The 24,899-nt window shown below is 36.2% G+C and overlaps 1 protein-coding gene across 8 annotated transcripts in view; it reads left to right on the forward strand.

Annotated features, from left to right (window-relative positions):
- Nucleotides 1-24,899, forward strand: part of lef1 (lymphoid enhancer-binding factor 1) — a 70,625-nt gene that overhangs the window by 20,722 nt on the left and 25,004 nt on the right. For all 8 annotated transcript variants that reach the window (XM_041260932.1, XM_041260940.1, XM_041260950.1 and 5 more), the window contains exon 4: nucleotides 19,044-19,176. In XM_041260932.1, the coding sequence (XP_041116866.1) occupies nucleotides 19,044-19,176 (133 nt within the window). The remainder of the gene's footprint in view (nucleotides 1-19,043; nucleotides 19,177-24,899) is intronic.

Below are 24,899 nucleotides of genomic sequence, written 5' to 3' on the forward strand. Positions count from 1 at the left end.
CAATGACCAAAGGTCTGATGTTGCAGGAAATAGTTTACATTTCAAAAATGATTTAAATCAATGTTTGAAGTAGGCAAACATATCCCCAGTGAATGTACTTTAAAAAGCCAAACCAGCGAGAACACAGCAATATTACATTTTAAGCAATTATTAAATAAAAAGAAAATTAGTAAATTGCCATTGTCTAGTTGGTATCCTCTCCCCTTCGCTCCACCTTACGGGATAAGGTGTCGGGTGTGCTGTTGAATGTTGCAGTTAATCATATTCCAGAGAATTGCACAGGTCTCTTTCAAATGACATATTCAAGCGACTTGTCAGGATTGAGGCTCGCACAATGTCCAATTTTTGCATAATTTTTCCCCACAGTCGAATTGGCGCTTTATTTGTTGAACGAAGACCTCTTCACCCATATTTCATGCTGTACAAAGTACATGCCAGTTGTAGACTTTATTGCCGAATGTGTCCGATTTTGGCAAGCATTCAGACTCTGCTTTCAATTTGCAAAGTTGACAGCCTAAAGTATGATTCCACATTGCTCTCAAATCTTAAAGTAACTAGCTGTCAATCAAATATAGATTGTATGGGATTCGTTGTGTGAGAGGAAGATCCCACCCAAACATTGCACCACAATGACAACGTTGCTTTGACTGGCTAAAGCCTGCGACATAAAAAATAAATAAAATTGTCCTAATTTGAGCTCCCACCTTTTGGGATGCACAGTTTTAAAATAAATAATTAATTATTATTATTTTTTTTTTTTATAAATGTCCTTTAAACTTGACATTCACATAGGCACAGATTTGGATGTATAAAACATTAAGTGCATGTGACAGCCTTTGAGTTTTTCCTGCAAGTTATCTGACTAACATGTACAACTCGATTGCAGATAAGTCATTTGCTCATTGTTTGAAAATGTGGGCACTGGACTAATTATTATTATTAATATTATAGCAGATGTTTTTATCCAAAGTGACTTAGAGATTAGGGTGTGAACTGTGCATCACAACTGCAGCTCCAGAGTAACTTACAATAGGACCTTGGTTTTACGTCTCATCTGAAGGAGCCAACCAAACTTTAAAAAGGTTTTCTTTGTGTTGTGTGTGTGGGTGTTTTTGTTTTTTTAATGCAGGGTTGTTCTTTGCGAACTTTGTGTCCTGAAGAATTTTCAAAAAATCGCATCTGACAGTTATTTGTACTGTTTTGTTAAGTTGTCAGTAGGATTGCAATAATGTTTCAAACTGGATCATTTTCACAGCAGCCACTGTATCACCTGTCCATGTTGCTGCTGGGTTTGAAATTAGTGTAAGGGAAGCTGATTTAGCCATCCATTCAAATCCTTCCTCCTTCCTCTTAGATGTATGATCAGTTACACTTACGAGAACATTGCCAGCCCCACCCCCTTCAGCTTAAATATTTATCTCTCTGCTCTTTATTATTCACTGAATGAAGTGTTTAAACTTATGCTCAGTAGGCTCAACATACCTTCTCTATCAAAGGATGCAACTAATGGGGAATATCATGAAAATGTTGTTCTTTTTTCTATCACTCTGCTGTTGACAGCCTTATGGTGACAGCAGGCAATTGGATGAATGTGCTTTGTAAGCTTCAATAATTGTCTGAATATTTACTGTATTTATATTTCCACTTTATCTATCTTATCGTACAATCATAAAAGAAAAATGGAAATTAAAGGAACTAATTTCATCCATACACAATTGTGTAGGCTTCCCTACTTTTATTAATGTGTGTTTGTAATGCTTAACAGCAAACAAGTATAGCCATGAGGGAATGCCCTATCCCTGTCTTAAACTCAGACTATATTGTATTGGGAGACGAAGACTCAGGATTTTGTTTCAGTACATAGAAGGAAAGTCCTGATTTAGTTTGTCAATGCTACTCCGCAATGGCCTGTAGTAAGTTGCTGTAGAGGTAAGAAGGCATGATGAAAGCTCAGTGCTTGTCTTTTTGTAAAGCAGGCACACATTTGTCAGGCTGAGTAAACTCCAGGTGTTGGTTTTTACAACCTAGGCTATTAAGTTGGTTCCCACAGGTCTAATTGAAGCCTTTTGACTAGGCAGCTGTATTTTTGTTTATTTACGTATTTACTTATTTCATTGAGAGTCAGAGAGAAAAAGCGAGTGTGAGAGGCAGAAAAGATCAGTGGGCTGGTGGTGCACTGCCGACAGCCGAGTGCCACTCCTGTGGAATGCCTGACCTTTTCCAGGCCTTTGATCCTATCGGCTCCTACTGAGATAATGTTGCTGTTTCTGACTCTGCAGTTTCTGGAACAAAATCTGTGTTCCAACATGAGCTGTAGCTGTCCAAACCACCATTCTCACTGGTTTGTGAACTGGTGTCATGCGGGTCTGCTCCGTGATTTCACACTGCTTTTTGAAGAAGCAGGGTCGACCTAGGTGACAGAAGCAAATGCACAATGCCCTGGAAGCAGCAATGTTCACATGACCACGCTTCCATCTGTTCAGCTTCTCAAGATTGAATCATTGGCCCACATGTTGATTAGAGCAAATGTTTCTTCATTCCTGCAGCAATTTGGCTCATGGCGTGTCTCAATCAACAGAAATATGTCTACATAGAAATGCTCCTTGCAGAAATGAAACCTTTACACAGGCATGGCTGTTTGTTACTTTGTCAGCTTACGAACACCCATCATGCATTGTATGTTCCTCGACCAGGACCAAAGCATGTCAACCAACACCCTGAAGTGGGCCGCTGTTGACCCGGTTACATGGTCTTACTCTATGTGGGATTGTGATCTGGGTTGGGACCTGGATAGGAGCACCAGTGTGAAAGGGGTTTATCTTATTGTTACACCAAGGTAGCTCTTGTGAAAATGTAGGTCTTTTATTGGAAATCATTTTGATTGCAGAGCAGTACTTTGAGGTTGGACACAGGTAGGATGTTATGTGTATTGTATGTAAAAACTGCTATACAGTCTTGGAAGTCTTTTTTATTTATTTTTTTGTTCCTTGTGAAGTGTGAACTGCTGTAGATTTCTCCTCTCTCAGAATGCACCTGCAAGTTATTTCCAGGTCTAAACTGACCACATTTGGGGAAGGTATAGTGTTGTGTAAACCACTGAGTTACCACTGTTTTTCAGTGATGACTCGTTTTTTTGTAAAGGGTAAACAAACAGAAAATGTACTGTACAAATAGAAATAAATACCCTGGTCACATTTGTATCAAAGTAATACTGGTAAAATTTGTTTTCTTATAGAATATACTGATACAATACCAGTTTGTCCTAACTCACTTTTCAACACCAGTACCATACTTTTGCGATTATACCTGTCCATATTTAAGCTGGTTGATATAGATACACTTAAATCAGATATTCTGTATACATAAAGGATACTGAATGATTGTTTGTGGTATGTGATTTTTATTCACTGCATGTCCCAGTAAATCACGGTTTATGAAAGGACATACTCCTAAGGGGAATAAAAAAGGTATACCACAAATGATCTTTCCATATTCTGTTTATACCACAAGTATATATTTAAAATAAATAGCAGTAAAACGTGTACATTGTTTGTTAAATATTGGATCTTCACTTTGTCTGTCAATTTTACATCCTCTCGGTTTCCTACCGTTACTGTTATTAATGAAGGGGCTACAGGCTGTTTGGTAAGTCGGATACAGGCAGATTGGTAACTGGAATTTCTTGACTAAACTCATACTCATGGAAATCGGAGTCCAAATCAAAACAATAGTAGATATCTGAAACTACTTTTAAGGCATAGATGTAGAGACAGGCCAGACTTCTCAGTAACGGGCCAGCTTAGAGAATTCAAATACTGATTTAAATTGGTTCTTAATTCCAAAACACATACCTACCTTAATATTAGGGTTGGGATTAGCATAATAGAAGAATCACGTTTATGGCAATTCATTTAATTGTTCAACACTTAATATAGTTTTGGGGGGGGGGGGAGCTTAATACCTTAAGAGTGTCAGCGTCAATCTCACTCAACATCAGAACTTTTACTGTATTGGTGGCGATTGGTCTCAGAACAAGCAACGGCTCAAAGAGAACTTTTCATGTGTTCAAAACAATTTTGAAGTTTTACATTGGCCCGTCTTCATGCGCTTTCTGCATGACCCGTCTTTCTGGACCTATGCCCATTTTAAAGTTGTTGTAATACACGTATGGATAGGTGGCAATATTGTTTGTACTACCGAAGCACAGCTCCGTCCTGAAAAAGACTAGTCCTGGTAAGCCTGTTCTCCCACACCAGTTAGATAACATAACAAAAATATATCCCACTCTAGATATACCCACTCCTGTGGTATAAACCAAGATACTCAACTCCACTGAATCGCTATGGGGACCACCGTCACACTGCATGCAAAGAATTGGGATATAGAGAACTCGGGAGAAGATTTCCTATTTACAGTCAATGGAGTGGTGTTGTATTGAGCTGCTTTGAGCGGATTTTATTGATTTTGTTAAAAAATGTAAAAAAGTCAATTTTACTCTTGCGCAGGGTGTTTTGACGAAAAACATAACCCGTGTTAGTGATGAAATACCATAATCTATACAAAAAAATGCATTTTGCTGAACACAATACATGAGATGGCGCATGTGCAGAAAAAGAGATGAGCGTTTCACACAGTAGCTGTCAGTTTTTATATGCTTTTAGTTTAACCATGTATTCAAATTTCACTTTGAGCATTTACTGTTGTAACTTTATCTGTAAAACATAAAAAAACAGTCCATTAATAAAACAAGCAGGATGGAAGTAAAGGCAGAGTTCATAATCTTGGTAATATCTTTGGTGTGAGTGTGCTCCGCATGCCTCGCTCATACCATTCTGTTGTCATTCTGATCCACCTGTCCAAACTTGATCTGTTCAGTCATATCGCAACTATATACCAGTATGGAACTCTTGACTGGGGTTCGTATCGATATGGTTCTACTGGTACGACACCGGTAACAATTCCAGTGTGAACAGATGTTGTGATACTGTTTGGCAACAATACCGCTAAAAAATGCAAGTGAAGAGGGCTAAAATAAGGCAACCCAAATACATGTTGAGAAGAGAAAGGGAGTAGGCGTTGGGTAGGCTGTTTTGGTCTTGTGGTTAAACACAGGCATCAAGGTACCTTAGGTAACGTAGTAGGGAGGAAGTGGTAATAAGTGCTATTAAATACATAGACATTCAGTGAAGCAATTAAAGCAAAGCCGCAAGGTACAGTAAGTCAGATTTTGGGAATGTGCCACACACCTTTTTAGAGATGTCCACTGTTAACAAGGATATGGTTCACTAACCCATACCAAAAGGAGCATAGAACTTTTAGGCCCTGTTCACACCACATAACCGATCTAGAGAACCATACTCGAAACTGTTCTAATGAATCCAGCTCAAAGCCTCCACACTCGAGTACCGTTTCATGTTTAGTCAGGCTTAATGTGTCCACTCACTATTGCAATAGTTTGCTTACAGTACAGCAGTGCAATGAACGGTGGAAATGAATACGACAGTATCCCACCATGCATTGCGTTTTATTTTAAAATACTGTGTTATGCTTCATATTAATAGAGGTGCAGATTGCTAAAAAGAAGTAAAACAAGAATTTTGGAAACAGTAAATACAAACACACACACACAAGTAGGGCTTCAAGTTTTGGGGGTTCATTTTTAATCAGGTGACATCCCTTTAAACAAATTGAGCTGATTCTGTTTTCATAATTAAACTCAAATGTGATAATTACAAAACAAGTTGTTTTTACCTTCATATCTTGCCTGCGCCTAATTTTGGTCCCCATAATTTTATTTCAAACAGAGCTGACAAATTATGTGAATTGTTCATCTGATCCTACTTTTAACTTGCATTTCATTTTTGCAGTCGACTAATTTAAAGTTGTGCTTTTGTTATTTTCCCCACTAGTTTAACAGAGAGATGTGTTGACCAGATTTTTTTAAGCACAAAAATGAATACCTAGTGCAGAGTGTACACTAACAGCAAGTCCTTCAGGCACCTACTCTGAGTATTTTGCCAAACATATGACAAAGCATTTTGGGATATTGGAGGATACACAAAAAATGCAGTTCTGTATTAGTGTCCGCACTTCTGATAAACCACACTATCTGATGCGATCTAATTAGAACCACACTCGAGACTATCTCCTGAGGTGGTCTTGAGTCCGGTTCTCAAAGTATGGTATTAAACGCTGCATAGAGTGGACTCTAAATGTATTTAGCATTTTAAAGCCGTTTTTAAATGCCACTAATATGGTTTAAAGGCATAGTGTGGACAGGGCATTAGAAACTCGACTAGAGCATCAAGTCTTTTAAGGGGGCTCTATTGCACAGGAAATACACATTTGAGTAGGAACCCCCTTGTAGGGTTGGACGATAATGACATTGTCAGTTGTCGATTATCGTCTGTAAATTATCACGATAATCGTGATTTTATTGTCAGAATAAAATAAAACCATTAAATGATTATAATTTATCAAATTTATACTTGAACATGACAACTGCCAGTCTAAGTCACTGAGTTTAAAAGAAAAAAAAAAAAACTGGACAGTATATGCGGCAATTTGTTATTTTAAATTTCTGGTGGGTACCCAGAACAAATGTGAGTATAAAAATACACCTATTGTATTTTGTGTATTAATACATTATGTAGTTTTCCTATAAAAATAATACATATTGTTTTTTAAAAATGTTAATTCGAGAATGTTTACGTTCATAAAAAAATGCCACCAAATGTATTAATATAACAAAAGAAAATTACTAATGTTACCTGGAAGCATTTGTTTACTTTAATTGTGTGGCGTATCTGCCATTAAGAGAATCAGTTTTGTAGGTTTATATATATATATATATATATATATATATATATATATATATATATATATATATATATATAATATATATATATATATATATAGTGTGTGTGTGTATAGGAACATATTGAGTTTTGCACATAGTATGCGGACAGTTTAATCAAATAAAACGGTCTGTCCTTCCATTTAAGTTGACTCTTTATGCAACAACCCTTTTTTTTTTTTTTACTATCGCAACGCCATGGAAACACACACACACACACTAATATATATACATACATACATACATACATGCATACATACATACATGTATACAGTATAAGCTGATTTTTCTCTGTGCGGTGCATAGGCGGCAATATAGTACTCATGTCTTTACTGTAGTTTAAAATAAAGAAGCAACAAAGTTGTTTAGGATATATTAAACGTTTGCCGTATTTTTTTTTGTTTGTCTTGTTTTCTTTTTACAGTTAATGTTTAAGTCAAAAGTTCCACTTTCTACAGTAATTTTACAGTGAGCTAACATTTTTTTCAATTGTATAAACAAATATTTGTGTTTTTATGTTAGAAAACCAGTCATGCTTTGTCAACATATTCTCAAAATGAAACCATGATGTGAAGTTAAAAGCCTAAGTGTATTGTTTCAAATCAATACTTCACTTCCCATGCAGTGCTAACACAGATCATGTTATAGGCCTCATGTAGACAGTGCAGTGCCGCTTACTGCTCAAAGCACAGCGATAAATTTATTGCTGCAAAAAATGGTCATGATTGTCGATTTATTATTCCAACCCTATTAAATAGAAATTATTTGTGTGCTACAATTGCATAACACTGCACATGTGTGAATGTATTTCTGTGCAGTTTCTTTTAAAATGGTGAACTAAAACCTTTGTTAGTTTTCCCTTTGATATGCCTCGGCCTAGTCTATTGTACTCTCTGGGGGTTTTGGTATGTAGATTTCTGATGCAAATTTTGCTTTTAGGGCAGGCTTTATGGCATTAAATCCACTGCTGGTTTTTTATTTATTTTATCTTTTTCCTCTGCTGAAATGTCTTGTGTATCCACTCTCGCATCTCATATAAAAGGCATGTTGCTGCTTGACAGCCACTCTTCTATTTTAATTTTGTTTTTCTAAAATTCTGAAGCAGAGAGGCCATTCTGCCAACCATTGTTTAATTTAAGGATGTTCGTGAAAGTGCTAAAAATGGAAATTGTTACGGCTGTTAAATCTGAAATCTTCACAGCATAGCAATTAAACCCCTTTTCTTCATCTTTTTGCCCCCTTTGGGAAAGAAAGGAATTATAGGCTTTTGGTATTAAAGAAAAAAAACTAGCGGAATGCAACTTGGACAAGTCATTAACATTAAGTTAATTTTGACACAAAAAACAAAAAACTAGAAGGCAAGAAACACAAATGAATAGTTTTTGGTACAAAGTGATTGACTTCCTTTTGTTAAAGACAACTCCTTTACATTTTGGCCAGAAGGAACTGGACCGGACCCTCCTGCTGACCTCTCGGCGGGCTATGTTGTGGTTCTCTGTTGGAGAGGAAAACCATAAGATAAATTGTTAAACCATAATCCAAACTGCTTTTTGCACAGGTCTGATTTTATTAGTTTGGTCTCTGATTGTTTTGACACTATATGTATGTAGAACTTCCTTTGTGCATTTGTGAATGCTAAAATACTGTGTTTCTGCAGGTCATAGAGACTGTTACACACTGGTTTAGAGATGTTCTAAATAATTAATAATTTAGTGTCACAGTGGCATTTTTCTTGAATTCATATTTCTGACCCAGTTATTCAGTGCTAAATTAGAGGTGCAGCTTTCAAATTCGAACTTTAGCAGTTATGGGAAACGTTGACACTGCAGTTTAAAATACATGTTAACCATATTTTTTTAAATTCTTTCATCATAAAATTAAAATCTAAGTAAGATTTTTAGAAATCCTTAATTAGGAGGTACATCTAACGGTGTGAAAATTAGAGGGTGCGTACTAAAAGAAACTGTTGCCCATAGAAAGGTTTGATACACTTTCTGTTTCACTTAAAATTATTTATTTATTTAAAGTGGGTGAATGTCAGTAGATTGCGACAGTTGCCTTCATAGGACCACTTTACAGGGGGTAACTTGCCCCACTAAGACAAGCTGTTTTTTTCCACTGCAGTTATAGAGTTTTGATCAAAGTGAACAAACAAGCAGTACCCTGTGTCTCTGCAGATCTGTGTTTCCGCTGCTACTCGCAGGTAAGTGAATCCGTCTCGCAGAGCTGGCGGGGGTGATAACCATCTGCAGAGATAGAGAGACTGCCGTTGCACAACACCATTGCTCTGCTATCTCCGTTTTCATCACAGAAAAAGGGGAGGCAAGTTTCTTCTTTTGAGGGGTGGTAAGGGGAGATTGAGAGTGTTCCCTTTAACATTCTACACAGGATATATGGTCTGTTTATCAAGATATTACCGTACAGTACTAAAGCTGTGCTAAGCTATGAAATGTGTGCCCTATGTAACACAATTTTTGTTCCTGGGTAGTAAGTGTTATTTCCTAATTGCTTATGCCTCAAAAGTATAGAAAATGGCTATTATTCCCCACAAACTTTGCTTTTGTGACCAGGACAGTGATATTTCAAAATACCACTATTTCCAATGGGAAAACGGGCAAATGTGTGTCTTTTCGTTCACATAGTCAGAAAAAAACACAAACCACAAAAGATTTAGAAGTGAGTAGTTTTTCCAGATTTATGATTATACTGTAAATACAGTATAATCGTAAATCTCGAAAAACTACTCGCTTCTAAATCTTTTGTAGTCATTTTTGTATTACTTTAGTATAAATACATGTTAATTTGGATTCATATGTTGTTTTTTTCTGACTATGTGAACGAAAAGACACACATTTGCCTGTTTTCCCATTGGAAATAGTGATATTTTGAAATATCACTGTCCTGGTCACAAAAGCAAAGTTTGTGGGGAATAATAGCCATTTTCTATACTTTTGAGGCATAAGCAATTAGGAAATAACACTTACTACCCAGGAACAAAAAAAAAAAAAAAAAAAAAAGTGTTACACGGTGATATCTATAAATATAACCATACAGTATGCATACTTTGCCTAATTTACTGTCTGGTCAATCCCATCATGTTAAAAACCCTGAAATGCAAATGGGTCCCTTGCTCCAATGTCACAGTACAGTCAACACACATGCATTTATATCTTCTTTTTCTTGTTTTGTTGTACAATGGCTTCTTTGAACCTTTCTGGCAGTAGACCGTTGATCTATTGAGAGCTGTTTTATTTTTATTTATTTTTTTAACTGTTAATTAAACAACAACTGTTCCCAGAACAAAGAAGTGTGCTTTTATAATATTGAATTGTGCCATTCTAAAATAGAGAGCTAAGTTACATTCAATCTACTAATCCAATGCAACATATATAGTGTACTGTTGTACAAGGTGATCACTGTGGGGAAAGGTCATTCACCGCAGGGAAATTTTAAACTTGGCAGGCTGCAACTCCAGATGATTGACATCTCAGATCTTACTGGGAACTACTTTTTCTAAAACAAATTGCGTTAACTGCTGGGGATATTATCGGATCGTTTGGAGTGGAGTACCTGTACATTACAAATGCTGTATAATCTCCAATTGATTCCCCCATGAGTACTGCATATATGCTTCAGTATAGTTGATATTGTAGTCCACAATCCTTAATGTATCCATGTTAGAAAGTCTATTTTTACTAAACTATCAGCATAATCCTAACAATAATGTCAATGTAGAATGTCCTGTAATGTGCTTGAGAGCATTGGAGACATTTTTGAAACTGCCTAACACAAAAGCAAAACTATATCTATCATTTTAAATCTGTTCTCCTAATGGTTTCAAAGTGGGAGAATCTTGGTGAGGGGATTACGGAGAATCTTTCTGTCTTTCAAACTGTGAGAAACACTTCTCATGGTGTAACAGTGCTTGATTGTAGCCATGGGCTAGAGCAGCCCTTGTTGCATATAAATTACTGAAGAAGTAATTCTTCTTAAAATCCTGCTTCCCATTTCCCACTTGGCAAAGCATGAGGATTGACTTAAAGCATAAAATATGGATAATAGAAAAAGGTTTATGCCTTACAAGGTTATCTTTGGTAAACTTGCTTTGGCACAAGTTGGTTCATTGCTGCTGCTGTAATTGTTTTGAGAATAATTCTTTATACCGACGACTGACAACGGGGAACTTTTGTAGAGGTTTGTTTCATTCAGGTGCCAATGCAGACAGTTGAATAGGTTTGGTCCATGACAGGTTTGCCCCCTGCCAGTATTTTTTTTTTCCTCTTGGCTGTTTCAGCAAATCCAAGTCACTGCAGTTCTTTTTTGACCCACACAAAGGAAATGCTATACATATGACTCTTGCATTCTTAGAACTTTACTGCTTACACAGTCTGTGTTGGGATATTGATAAATGTTTAAATCTGTACATGCTATGCCACATGACTGTCTTTGTGTTGATTCAGATTTACTTTGCTGCTTTTTAAATGAATATAACCAACAACACTATAAAAAAAAACAAAAAAAAACAGTAAGAGAACATTATTGTGCAATTCTCCCACTTGTTCCCAGTGCTTAAGACAGCTGACTCTCTTTGCCTGAAGTAAAGGAACTTGTCTCGGTAATTACACAGGGCTGTAGGGCAGAATATCATTGTAGCCACCAGCAGGTCGTCAAGCTGGTCAGTCTGCTTCATGTCAAACGAAGATGGATTCAGGCACAACTCTCAAACTTGTGCCCTCCAGTTTGCATGCGGTTTGCAGCAGGATTAAAAACTGTGAGTCTGGTTCTTTTAAAAGAAAGTCAAGAAAAGAATGCTCTGCATTTTATTTGCGATTGAATTAAATTATTATTTTTATTTAAATAAATAAAATAAATAATAAAACTCTCAAACCTCCTTCAGGCCTGAGAAAATGCTTGCAAGATACAAAGTAACTGAATGCATTTTTATAGTTTTTACTTGTCCGAGCACTTCTGTAGAAGTCACTGAACAATTGCTATAGTTTAGGTGTTATTTTCTTCTTCCTGTCTTGTTAGGGTTAACTCTCTGTTTGTTCAACTCAATGACCTCTGAGACGTTATGATCCGTTTAACCCTGAATGTAGTTAATGCCTATATTTTCATGCAGTGGCAAGGTGTAAGGATGTGATTTAATTGGGTGCTTTGCATAATGGCACAAATGGAAGTAACATGCATTGTGAAAGTTAGAGCTTACTATAAATTCAGTTGACTTTTTAATTAGAGTTTAGACTTTTTAGACTTGAGTGGTTGATTATGAAATTTGGTCAGATACACAATGTATATATAGTACTTCGTAAAAATATACATAAATATATTTATATATGTAACGGATATCTTGAAGAAAAGTAAAAAAAAATAAATATTTGTCTGCTCCAAAAAGGGTGTCCCACCGCTTGTGAGTGATATTTGTGTAAATGTGTACGGACTGTGCTGTCACTGCACATGTTTCACATATGGTACGCTGCTGACTTATTTATATATTTTTTTGTATTGAAAAGTTGAATTTATCAGAAATGACAGCTGCAACTGGAAAACACAACAAAGGTCCTTGCAAAATGAGAAAACCTGATCTTCAGCAGATCTCCGCATTGATCGGCCAGGGGTACAGAATATCAAAGTGGTTACCTCTTTAATTTCACAGCATAGGGGAGATTCGATGTGTACATTTAGCAAAAAGGGCATATAAAGACATATGTTGCTGGTGTGTGTATGTATGTATGTATGTATGTCTGTATTTATTTATCTATCTATTAAGCAATTTAAAGAATTGTCTTGACACCTAAGCTTGCTGGGTACGGATTTTTCCCCCTTTTCTTTTTCCTTTGCATAAGACAAGCCTGCTGCTTAAATTAAAATCCTCAAGGTTCTTATCTCCATCCCACAGGAAAGCAAATCTGAGTTGAAAAGCGTAAAATTAAGAGAAGAGCAGGCATGGTATCATTTAGTGAATTGGTGGCTTGACTGTGGAGCTGTATGGCTCCAGGGGTAGGTCACACATTAATATGGGGACTAGCTACCGATACAGTTTTCTTAAGGTAGGATCATGGGAATTAAACCCTGCTTTTATTTATTTCATTTTAAATTTGGGATCAGACTTCTTTTTCTTTATGACTGGAAGGAGCATTTTCTCCTGTTGATTTGTAGGTGACTTAATATCCTACAATGCATTTAGTAGTTCTGGGCGACAACCTCCCTTTTCAGTCACCAAGCCCGTAAAGGTATGCCTATGCCATAGTAGTTATGTGTGTGTGGGGGTGTGTGTGTGAGTGTGAGAATAGAATAGAATAAAACATTCCAGATTTAGATATTTGTTTGGATATTCATTAATTCTCACTGTATGCAACACTGTATTAAAATATCCCAGAAGTAAAAAAAGGCCTTACTTTACCCTTGTGAATTTGCTACAAAACAAAGAAAGCAATATAGTAATTACATCTTGTGTGGATTTCAAGTAAAAGCAAAAGTAGACCAAACATTTTTTTTTTAAATAATCCCTGCCATTGTTGTGTCTTTGCAATAAACAAAGTGGCCATAGACACATTTTCATAAAGTAATAACATTAGTTTTTAACTTGAATAAATACTTCAATAAAATTAATGTTCATTCCACTTAACTAGGATTGCATCATGAACAAGAATTCAAACGTTTATTACTATAGAAGTCATTTCTTTTGCAAGTATGACCTATATTGCAGACATAAATGTTAAATATAGATTTTATAGATATATAATGTTTCATGAGAATATTTTTACACAAGTGCGAAGAAATATATTCTCAAGAAAGATAATTTTGGAGCATGCCTACCACTACAATACATTACAATATACTACACTACTGTATAGCGGTGAGGCAACTGCAACGAACATGGGCTGGAAAGGGGGTTGGGACCCTGTGTGTTACTCAAAGTGTACCTGTTTTGTGTGCTGCTGCGTGTGACTGTTTCGCCAGCTAGTGCCGACCTCTCTCCCTCTAATTTCCAGCAGCCTGCTTGTCAGGAAAATTAGGGCTGCTACACTTTTAAATCAAATTGATTTTTCGATCGTTTCCATTCCTCATTTATATACATAGATTATAAATACTGGATAATCGATTCAATAATTACATTTTTGTAACGCACATAGTTATTAACATTAAGTTTTATCAATGAAACTGCACCCAACGCGCTGCCTTGTTATTTTCAGTATTTCTGCCAGAGAAGCAGTTGGCGTGTTTTTTTTTTTCCAGCTTGTGTTAACTAGCATCCGATTTGCTGGTCCCATCCTACCAGCGAATCACTTTTGAAAATGCTTTGTAAGTACATCCGTCAGTGTATTAGACGTAAACAAACAAAAAAAAGCGCGCCGCAAACAGCCTGTGAATAAATTTTCTACACTGAAGAAAAAGACTGTATATAGTTTTGCGCTGCTTTGGAGTTTCAAAATGAACTCTTATATAATGAATATTTAACAATATTCAATAACTTAAAAAAAAAAAATAGAAAATTTATCAGTGATGTTAGAAGCAATTTTGGAGTAACGATCAGCTTGACCATAGCAGGTATGCATGTTGTGGGAAGTAAATCAATTTATTATTATTATGTTTTAGGCAGGGATTTCCGCATTGTGTGTTTCACAGATATTGAGAAGTTTGGTACAGTATTAACAAGATTCATTGCGTGATGCTGCAGCTGTCACTGAATTAAAAGATGTTTTTCATAAACTCTTGTCTAGTTTATATAGATTACATTTTAATTTTTTTTTTTTAATTTGGGCAATATAGCGTGTCATACATGGCATTGTTTACTCATTGCTACTCTCCTGTGATAAGCAAATCCTGTGTTAGACAAGGGTTCAGAAAGGTTCTGCACCCGAGAGGGTTATGAGCAAAATGTGTCATATTCGAAACTTCTTTCTGCGTTCCACAATTCGTTGTGTTCTGTGCACAAATATAATGTCTGCGTAGCGCAATTTGGCGGGAGTGGCCGACAATTTTCCAGATCCTGCCATTTTCAAAATTGTGGGCCAAGCACAAAACCAGGCACAAAATAACGCTTTTAAAAAGCAAGCCTTAACTGTGCACATCACTTCAGCACTCGCTCATCCATCCAATCCCTAAAGTGAAATGCAGGCGCTTTCCGAGGTACTACAAAAATGGAAAACACCCAGTGATCGTGCAAGGTGCCGTCCACACCTATGTAATGATTATATTCAAAGGAACCATTGTGATAGCGGCAACACTAGTTTTAATACATGTTTAAAACATAAACTGGGAACCTGCAATCATGATCATTCTCTCGGTCCGAAAGAAAACAAATCTTTTTTCTAAGCACACTTTCTTGGTTCTGAAAGATTAACTACCTAAACAGAATCAAGAGTACAGCACAGTACATGCCGTTGGTGTGTAACATAGACCGAACCGGCACACACTAAACAACTACCTGTATAATGCAGGAAAGCTTTGCTTTCTATCAACCCTAGAGCAATCAAGAAACAGTTTGCACTTCCTTACCTTGCATTCACATCGATTTCAATATCAGATACTGCTTATACAGTAGTAGGCTAGGCTACTGATTACTGCATTAGTACATTTTGTCAGCGTTGTGAATGTAAAGTTAACGTACGAAAGATGATCCTTTCTTATTCCACTGCCCATTCAACCCGTTGTATTTAAGTTGAATTAATTGCCCCCCAGGTTTGTCAAGCGAGTGTGTGTGTGTGTGTGTATATATATATATATATATATATATATATATATATATATATATATATATATATATATATATATATATATAACAGCTGATTCCAGCTAAGGATTATTAATATTAGTTGTTGTATGTATTTTCATATAACAGATGCCCTTATCCAGGGCAACTTACAGTTCTTACAAAAAAACGTTACAAAAATCACATCAGTTTGATAAGCGGATCACAGCTAATACTAAAAGAAAAAAAATGGTAATGTAACAGAAAATAGTCAAAAAATGTAAATGCGTTAGAATAGGTAACATGTACTCATATGTGTGACACCTGCCAAAATGATGGAGGCAGAAGTAGAGAAATCATAAATTTGCTTCCTAACAGCACAGCATAGATCTGTTTGAATTCTGTAGAATCTGTGATGGCCCTTTTTAAATGTTTAGCTTATTAATGCTTGTGCTAATGATAAATGTTAGATACAAATGTATGCATATGAGCACATTTCATATACTTAAGCACAAAAATATTTGAATTGCTCCGAAGGCCAAATTTGAATGAAAAGTTATCCTCAGCAACATTGGCAAAGGGCCACATGCCTAAGGGCTCAATCCATAAAATATCTCTGTAGTTGCATTCTGCAAAGGCTCCTTTTCCTTTTCATGCTACTCACCCAGTAATTCCACACTCAGGAATAAGGACATAGCTGATCTTTTTTTTTTTTTTTTTTTTTTTTACTGTTACTTATTTCTCATTGATATCAGAAGCATATTTGGACACCCACGATCTGCATTCCATGCTGTGTGATAGGAGTGGGGGGCAGTTGGAAGGGGCTTTCAGCAGGAGTATGAGTAAGGGATACACATGTGCAGACTGCATCCACAGGCAGCATTCTTGGCCATCTCCACACTAAGATTCCCATCTTCTGGGCTTCTGACTTAGAGTAGTGTTTTCAGCATTGTGGGTCTGGTTTACAGTCCACGCTTCTGTAAATATGTGTATGTATAGTTTAAGGAACAATGGTCGGAGCTACTGAGAACACCGGCTGACAGGCGCGATTCTGTAAAATAAAGAGGAGTGTTTTTTTTTTTTTTGTTGTTGTTTTGTTTCTTATTTAATAGGTACCAATTATTATTTTATTATTTTCTCCTAATTTAGAATGCCCAATTATTTTTAGGCTCAGCTCACCGCTACCACCATTGCGTTGACTCAGGAGGGGCGTAGATGAACACACGCTGTCCTCCGAAGCGTGTACCATCAGCCTCCTGCTTCTTTTCCGGGGCACATTTAGGAGGACTTGTGCTCCAGCCTCCATTCCTCAAGTCGGTGGGGCGGTTGTGAGCAGAGTCGAGGATACAGATAATAATTGGGCATACTAAATTGGGGAGAAAAAATGGGTAAAAAATTGGCGACGATTAAAGTATTTAAATTTAATGGTCTGTGTTGTGTTGCTGTGCCAGACTGACAGCTGAGAGGTGTGTCAGAAGTGTGGCGTAAGCAAGGGGTGTGGCCACGGGACTGCATGTTCTGTGTATGTTCTGTGGTTGGTTGATTGGTTGTTTGTTATGTTCTGTTAATGTTCTGTCAGACACCCTTGACCTAAAGTGCAGTGCTAGTAACCTACATCCTAGTTACAGCACCTTTTAGAGGAAATAACTGCTTTTGATTTTACTATCTTTTTTTGACCTTTTACTTGTTGATTATATACTGTTAGTGGACCATGATGATGGCTGTCTCTTGTTTTATCTGCAGAGGGAATGCAGAGATATGGTTAAAAACCCCTAACATTGCATTTCCCTACTTTTTGTCACCTTTAATATCAACCCCCCGCCCCCACTGCTCCGTGGATGCCAATGGGGTGCTGGCAGGACACGCCCCTCCCATTCACAGCAGTGACAATGGAAAGCAGGTAACAGGCAAAGAAAATCGAGCAGCGGCTCCAATAATTTCTGATATATGGAGTATGTCCCTTTTTATTTATGTATTTATTTATCAAAAAAGTCTTAACTTATCAGATTTCCAGTGGGGTTCTAGCTGCTTTTACCTAGGTTTGCAGCTGGCTGTGACTGAGGGAGGTAAAGCAGCTTGCCCAAGGTCACACCACAGGCCTGATATTGAAAGCAATGTGCAAGCAAGTGCCCAGAGTTCCTGCTTTGTGAGCTTATATACTCTCTCATCTCTTGATTCCCAGATAGTCGCTCTTTCCTCTACACACAATTTTTCTCCTTAAATTTGTTCTTTAGATCTTGGATATAGTTGTTCAGGTTGGTCAATATTTAGAACATTGTTCAGTTTTTGTTTTCTGAATAATTACATTGTTTTGAAAATATTCTAATGGCCTGCTTGAAAAGACATGCTGTATCACCTTGGAATGTAACTTCAGGTCATATGCAGTTAGGGATTGTTGTGTCTAAATAAGTCATAACTTGGCTTAGACAGTCCTACAACAAAATGTATATCTGATGCTGTACTCTGTTCTGATTATCTAACGTCTTACTTTGAAAATACTGGATTTAGACCAGTCTACTATATCCAGTCTACCTGACTGTACAGTACATCACAGAACAACACAATTGAGTGAAATTACACAATTTAAAGATGCATTTCCATTACGCATGATAGACTTCTACTTGTAATTAGAGTATATTGGCTAGAAATTATATTGACAAGGAGCATAGATACCTATTTGAATTCAAAAGAATATGTGCTGGCACTTTTCTGCCACATTAAAATAAAGTCAGCACTTGGGTATACAACATACGTCAGTCGCGTTTTATCGTCCTTGTGTTAAGAATATTATCAGGGGGTAAGGGTATAGTATATATATAGTATATATATATTATATATATATTAGATATATTGGTATATATTATATATATATATATATATAATATCAAACTCATGTGGACGAATAATGAGTTGGTCCAAAAAAGTACTAATAGATACGAAAATTGATACATTGAACAGATATTTTTGAATTATAAAGTAATATACTATTCACATGAATATTCGACGTTTAGTATTGAATTGCATTAAGTTTATACATTTAAATGAAAAATACTTTTAACATTAGAACAGTTAAAGTTAATTAAAAGTCAATTCAGACTTACAACATTTGTGCCACAAATCTTGGACCGGATTCATATTTTCAAAATAAACCAATCTACACGAGGTCTCAAGATGTCGTCACCTAATAATTTGAATACCAATGGTTGTTAACATTGTGTCCATGGTGCCATGATAATTACTATAAATATAGGTAGCATACAGTTATACATTAATACAGTTAAGCAAAGAAAAAAGACTGTAATTACTTTAAGAAATGAAGGTCAATCTTTAAGACAAATTGCAAGAACTTTGCAAGTGTCTGTAATTGCTGTGGCCAAGATCATCAAACGATTTGAAGAAACTGGCACTCATGAGGACCGAACAAGGTCAGGCAGGCCAAGGGTAACGGCTACATATTTCATGGCCTCTCTTTCTTCTCTCTTTCTGCTGCAGTCAAACAAGGTGCCGGTGGTCCAGCCGTCGCATGCAGTTCACCCGCTTACTCCTCTGATCACCTACAGCGATGAGCACTTTGCACCCGGGCCTCACTCGGGACACCACCCTCAGGAAGTTAACTCCAAACAAGGTAAAGCAGAGACCAACCCACTTGGGCAATTGAGATTTACTCCAAGGGTCCATTTACAATTGCTTTGACTCATTTTTCAATCCAGCGTTCCAATGTGCATAACTCTTAACACAAGATGCTGAACTGCTCATTTTGGGGTCAAAATCCCATGCAGAGTGCAAAATAAATACTACTGTGTCAAGTGAGATAAATACATCATTCAAAAGCAAATCATAGCACCAAAACATCAGATGCTTTGATCACTGAAGTTTAATCATTGAAGCATTGCTAAATAAAACACCCATTAACAAATAATGCTGTCAAACACAAAACAATTCAAATCAAAACAAAGTCTAAAAGTGTCAAAATAATAGCAATCTACAGAATAAAACATATATTCTAAATAATGTAAAGTAAGCATTCAGTGATATTCTACACAGTTGTATCAAATAGCATGTAGCAGTCCAAAGACCAAAACCCAAACTACTGATGAAAATCATGTATACATTGCAAAATGAATGCAGTGGAGTCAGTAAAGACACCAAAAGCAAATAATGTGTCCAAAACATCAGAAACTTTGTTTAAACATTTTCTTTTTAATCTTTGAAGTGCAATAACATAAATGAGTCTTGCATAACAATCATGAATACTGCTGTTGGGGGGGGGGGGGGATACAGTAATAGATAGCTCAGAGCTTTATGTAGTAATGAAATAATTATCAATTAAGCTGTCTTGCTTAATTGTTACCAGTTGATCTAATAGTTAAGAACTCTACCAGATAAGTGTTAGCATTTGACATAAGTCCTATTGGTTGACAGGGCAACTTTATGATTGGAAGAGGTGATTTACAGTTATGCATGTTGTATGTTAGCGTGGAAAAATGTGTCTAAATGGTTGCATTCAGTTTATCATTATGTGTTAGGAGTGCACATTGGGTCACTGTATTGAAAAATGAGTCAAAGCAATCATAAAAAACGGTAAAAGTTTTTTGTAAGCTATGAAAATATACTGGACATCTGACAGTAAAAGTTGCAAACTATTTTTTGGGGCTGTCTTTTAACATTGGTAAATGTATTCTATAAAACTTTTGTTTGATTGTTTGCGGGGATGAAAACAAGACTCCCTTGTATAACAGTTTGAGCCATTCCCGGTTTTACTGTGAACTTTATTAGCAACAAAGTTTAGGTAATAAACAGAGCTGTGTCCTATTAAGATCTTTGTAAAGTCTAGCTTTGCAATGGAAATCTTATTCCCAACCATGATTGTCTTAGGGTGAGTGCGTTTTAAAAATCAAATACAACACAAATGACACCCTGTACTGCTTCAGTGTAAAATGTGGATTAGTTTATTAAAATGAAGGCAGTCCATATTGTTTGTAGGTAGTGGTTAGCCGATTTGATCCCAAGGAGGGAGTTGCATGTAGATCAGTCTAAAATTAACATAATCAAGAGGAAAACTCTGGGGAGCTGCTTGTCTCCTGGAGAAAATAATGGCGTTAGCCGAACTATGAAGCCCTTCAGTTAATGTTATGTGCTGCACAGTAGAATTGCAATAGGTTTATTAGAAACTTATCATAAAACAAGAAATGGGGCAATGTGTAAGTTGGTTTTAACACTGGAGGCTTAACACAGTGTATTTTATTGTTTTTAAACTAACAACTTGTTTGACACAAAACTCACATTATAGCACGCTTTAAAACATGGATGCGTGTGCTAGTTTTATTTAACTCTATAATTAAGGTACGTCTTACCGTACAGCAGCACAAACTTAGCATTTCTGTATCAACCACAGTGTTTAAACAAGGCATATTCCACACCTCATTTTATAGTTACTGCTTCCTTTCTCAATAGTTTTGTGGTCAGCTATACTTTAAGCTCACATGCTTTCATTTAGATTCAAAATACTTTTAAAGTTAAATGATATACCATTTTGCCAGAACAAGAGTTGACCTAGAGTAGGTTTCAAAGGAGTTTACTGCATTTTTGGCAGCAGTTCTTGCGTCCTGAACCTGTTCCACACGTTTGTTTTCCTTCCACCTAACAGTCACTGTATACTACGAGCAGAATCAACCAAACAGGATGTAATGCCACAGTGAAGTTTTGAGGGGTATAAATAGCCTGTGAAGGCCTTCTGCCAAACACACACACACACAGTGAGAGTGAGTGAGTGAGTTTCTGTGATGTCCTAAATTACGAGACCAAAGGTTGAGTAATTTTATAAACTGTCACAGAAACCCGAGATGGAATTTTTTCCTGTAACTCACTGAAGAGGCCCATCTATTATTATTTTTATTTTATTTTATTTTTTTAATAATATATGGATACCCTTGTGATGCTAATATTAAAGAACACAAGGTTCAGCAGTACAGTTTTTTTTTTTTTAAACGTAGTGTTTCAGTGCTGTACAGACGTTCTATGCTGTTACCTGTTAGTGCTTGTTTTACCTTGTTTTAATTTCCCGTTCCTGTCCAGTTTCTCTGATATGAATGTACCAGCTTTGCATCCTTTTTTTTTTTTAAATGTATTTTCATTTTGTTGATCATTAATGACCATTTCTGTACTGTGGGTGTTGTCGAGTGATTGAAAACAAGACATTTTGTGTTTGAATTGAAAGTGATGGCCTCAAGGAGTTGAACGGGTCAAAGTTCAAGTATATTTTCCTCTAGAGGAATTATCACTTTTTGACGTCACTACTGTGGTATTATGCCGTTTTTTTAAGAATGGCTCAGGATGCAAATATAGCTTCTCTCTCTGTCTCTCTCTCTTTCTATCTATCTATCTATCTATCTATCTATCTATCTATCTATATAAAATCATGGCTTGAATTTCATTTTGTGTTCTGGGGGGATTTCCCCTATATGCTGCAGCCAAAATTATAAAAAGTGATATATTTATAATATTATATATATATATTATATATATATATTATATATATAGTATATTATATATAATATAGATATATATATATCTATATATACTATAATGTTCATAGTACTGCATCATCATTCACACTGGTGGTGCTTTAAAATAAGCTGCTTTCAGGAGACCTAACCTCTGTTCATCACTGTGAGACAGAGCACTCTCCATTGCTTTTGCCATTACCTGATGTAATGTAATGTAAAGTTTTTGCATGCAGCAGAAGAAAAAGGTGCTTTTCTTTTAAACCAGACCTTCATTTCTTTTTTTAACTCTTTACACTCAACCCTATTTCCGCCTGTTTTTCACTGTTTTCATTTATGTATGTTTAACTACTGGATAGTTTGTACTGCATGCATGTAACTTAGATCAAATGAAGGCCCACAGAATATCCTTTCATTTTATGTAAGTTGCAACAGGCAACATCAAGCATACTGCATATAAGCAATAAGGCACGATGTGGGATATACTCTAATATCCACACGCCCCGGGCGGTTTTGCCTCGTGACTTATAATGCACCCGCGGCATGTGGATAAGTCACGAGGCGAAGCCGAGTGGCTTTAACCGCCTGGGGTGTGTGGATATTAGAGTATATCCCACAGCCTGAAGTGCCTTATTGCGCTTATAAAATGGATCAACCAACATACAAAAAAACCCCAGCAAAAACATGTTTTAATTAACAAAAAAGTAATTTATTAAATATCCTTCCACCTCTGCCTGACCTGAAAAAATAGTCCCTTAAAACATTAAAAATGCATTCATTAAATAATTTCAGGTGTTGAATTGAACATTGCCATTGAAAGTGCAGTTTTGATTTAGTTACACTTCTTGTAATTCTTGGTTTATTCATTACATTTTAGTACAATATTGCTGCCCATTTTCACCGTGACACAGCACAAATGAGTATGCCTTTAAATCACGCAGCACAAATAAGACTGCCTTTAAATCATGCAGACCCTTCTTCTCAAGACCTGCAATAGTATCAGGTGACAGGTTTTTTTTTTTTTTTTTCAAATCCTTCTTTGTTATCCAGGGTAGTAACAGGAGGTATCCATACCAAATCTGTGCTACAGCTTCACAGTGGCGGGAAAGAAGTTATTGTATGGTATGTCCGGTCACTTACCAAACTGACTTTGCAATTTACAGCTTGGTAACTTGAAGAACTACTGGGCCAGTGTTAAGAAACAATTAAAAACAATGCAGGGCACAGCAGAAGACATGATACCATCGTACCTGGACACATTTAAAAAGTATGGCAGGAACTGCTGAGATGAATTTTTATCAGTGTTCAGCATCAGATCACACAGCTGCGAAGGGGGTGGGTCCGGTGGCAGCAGGCAGGTAGACCGAAGAACAGACAGCGGGGGCAACGGCAACAAAACATCTTTTAACCTGAAAGTCTTAAGAGGGACCCAAATCTTTTGTGAAAAGCTGAGATTGAGATTTTTTAACCTATTTATTCTCAAAATGAGATAGGGAAACGCCCTAGTTCATGGAGAAGGAACAGAGCGAGTTTTGAATTTATATATATAATTAATCATTGGTGTCCGCTTCAGATTAATTCAATATCTCCATGTTCACTTCGGTTTTCCAAAAGTTTAACATTTACATAAATCTCATTGGTCATGTTTATTGTGGTAAATTCTAATATGTCTGCAGTTTTTGTTTTTAAATTCTAGTGTATTTTTTTTCCGTTTTTGAAAAAAAGTGTTGACCCATGGTGATATGCTGTAATATCAACACCCCTATGTGACCTGTTTTGACCAATCAGGGTAGAGTATTTAAAATACCCATTTTATAAGTGGTAGACATGAGAATATATGTAAAAAATAAATAGTTTTTCCAAAATAATCATGTTTGGTCACTGCAATATATATTGTAATATGCAGCACCTAGATAGACTTAATATCGTCATGTTTCTATAATCCTTAAAGAAAGCAGCTGAGAATCACGTACGAGAGAATAAAGTCTCGTGGCACTTAAAATATCCAGCACTACTTTTATTTTTATTTATTTAGTTATTTATTTTAACCATAACTACTCATTGTGGCTCATAGTGCTTTCGTCACTGACTCCCACTTCCTTAGAGATTGCTGTAGCGTTTCAGGCATTCTGAATTGGGTGAAAAATACAGTAGCTTGGTGTCTTAAAATATCTCTGCGGGATTTTCCCCACACAGTTACAGATATGCGGGAGCAACTTGGAAAATGCAAGATTCAAGCGGGAACACTAAAAATAAGATAAATTTTATATATAATAATATATATAATATAGATAATATATATGAGAATGTGAACTATACTTAGTGAGAAGAAAACGCATTGCACTTATAAAGGTTTGAAGTGGCAAACTTTACTTTTCCAAAACTGTTTGCATTAAAATGAGGTATAAAAATGACTTTGTAGCCAGGCACTTATTTTTTAGATAGTCATGAGATTTTAAACCAAATCTTTCTACTTCGCAAACAGTATCTATCTCAACTATCCCACTCTCCACTTTTCAAAAAAGACCAAAGGTTTTCTCGCTGCTATTCTCAAACATAACGTTAATCTGTCCCTATTAAGTATTTATCTGCAGAAGTTAATTGCCATTGATTTGTTCTGAACTATAAACGTGAGGGAAGGACAACTTTTTTTGTTTTGAAATTGACACATTAATGAATGGATTTATTGAATACCTGCTGGTAAATACTTCCTGAAGGTGGTACAAGTTGCTGCATACCCCTAACCCTAACCTGCCACTAAGTTCCACATTGTGTGATAAAAAGGACAATTTAGCATCATGGATTACTTAAAATTACTTTTAAGAAAACTTACTGTGCCAGTGTT

This window comes from Polyodon spathula, chromosome 1, assembly GCF_017654505.1.
Source record: "Polyodon spathula isolate WHYD16114869_AA chromosome 1, ASM1765450v1, whole genome shotgun sequence".
NCBI lineage: Eukaryota > Metazoa > Chordata > Actinopteri > Acipenseriformes > Polyodontidae > Polyodon > Polyodon spathula.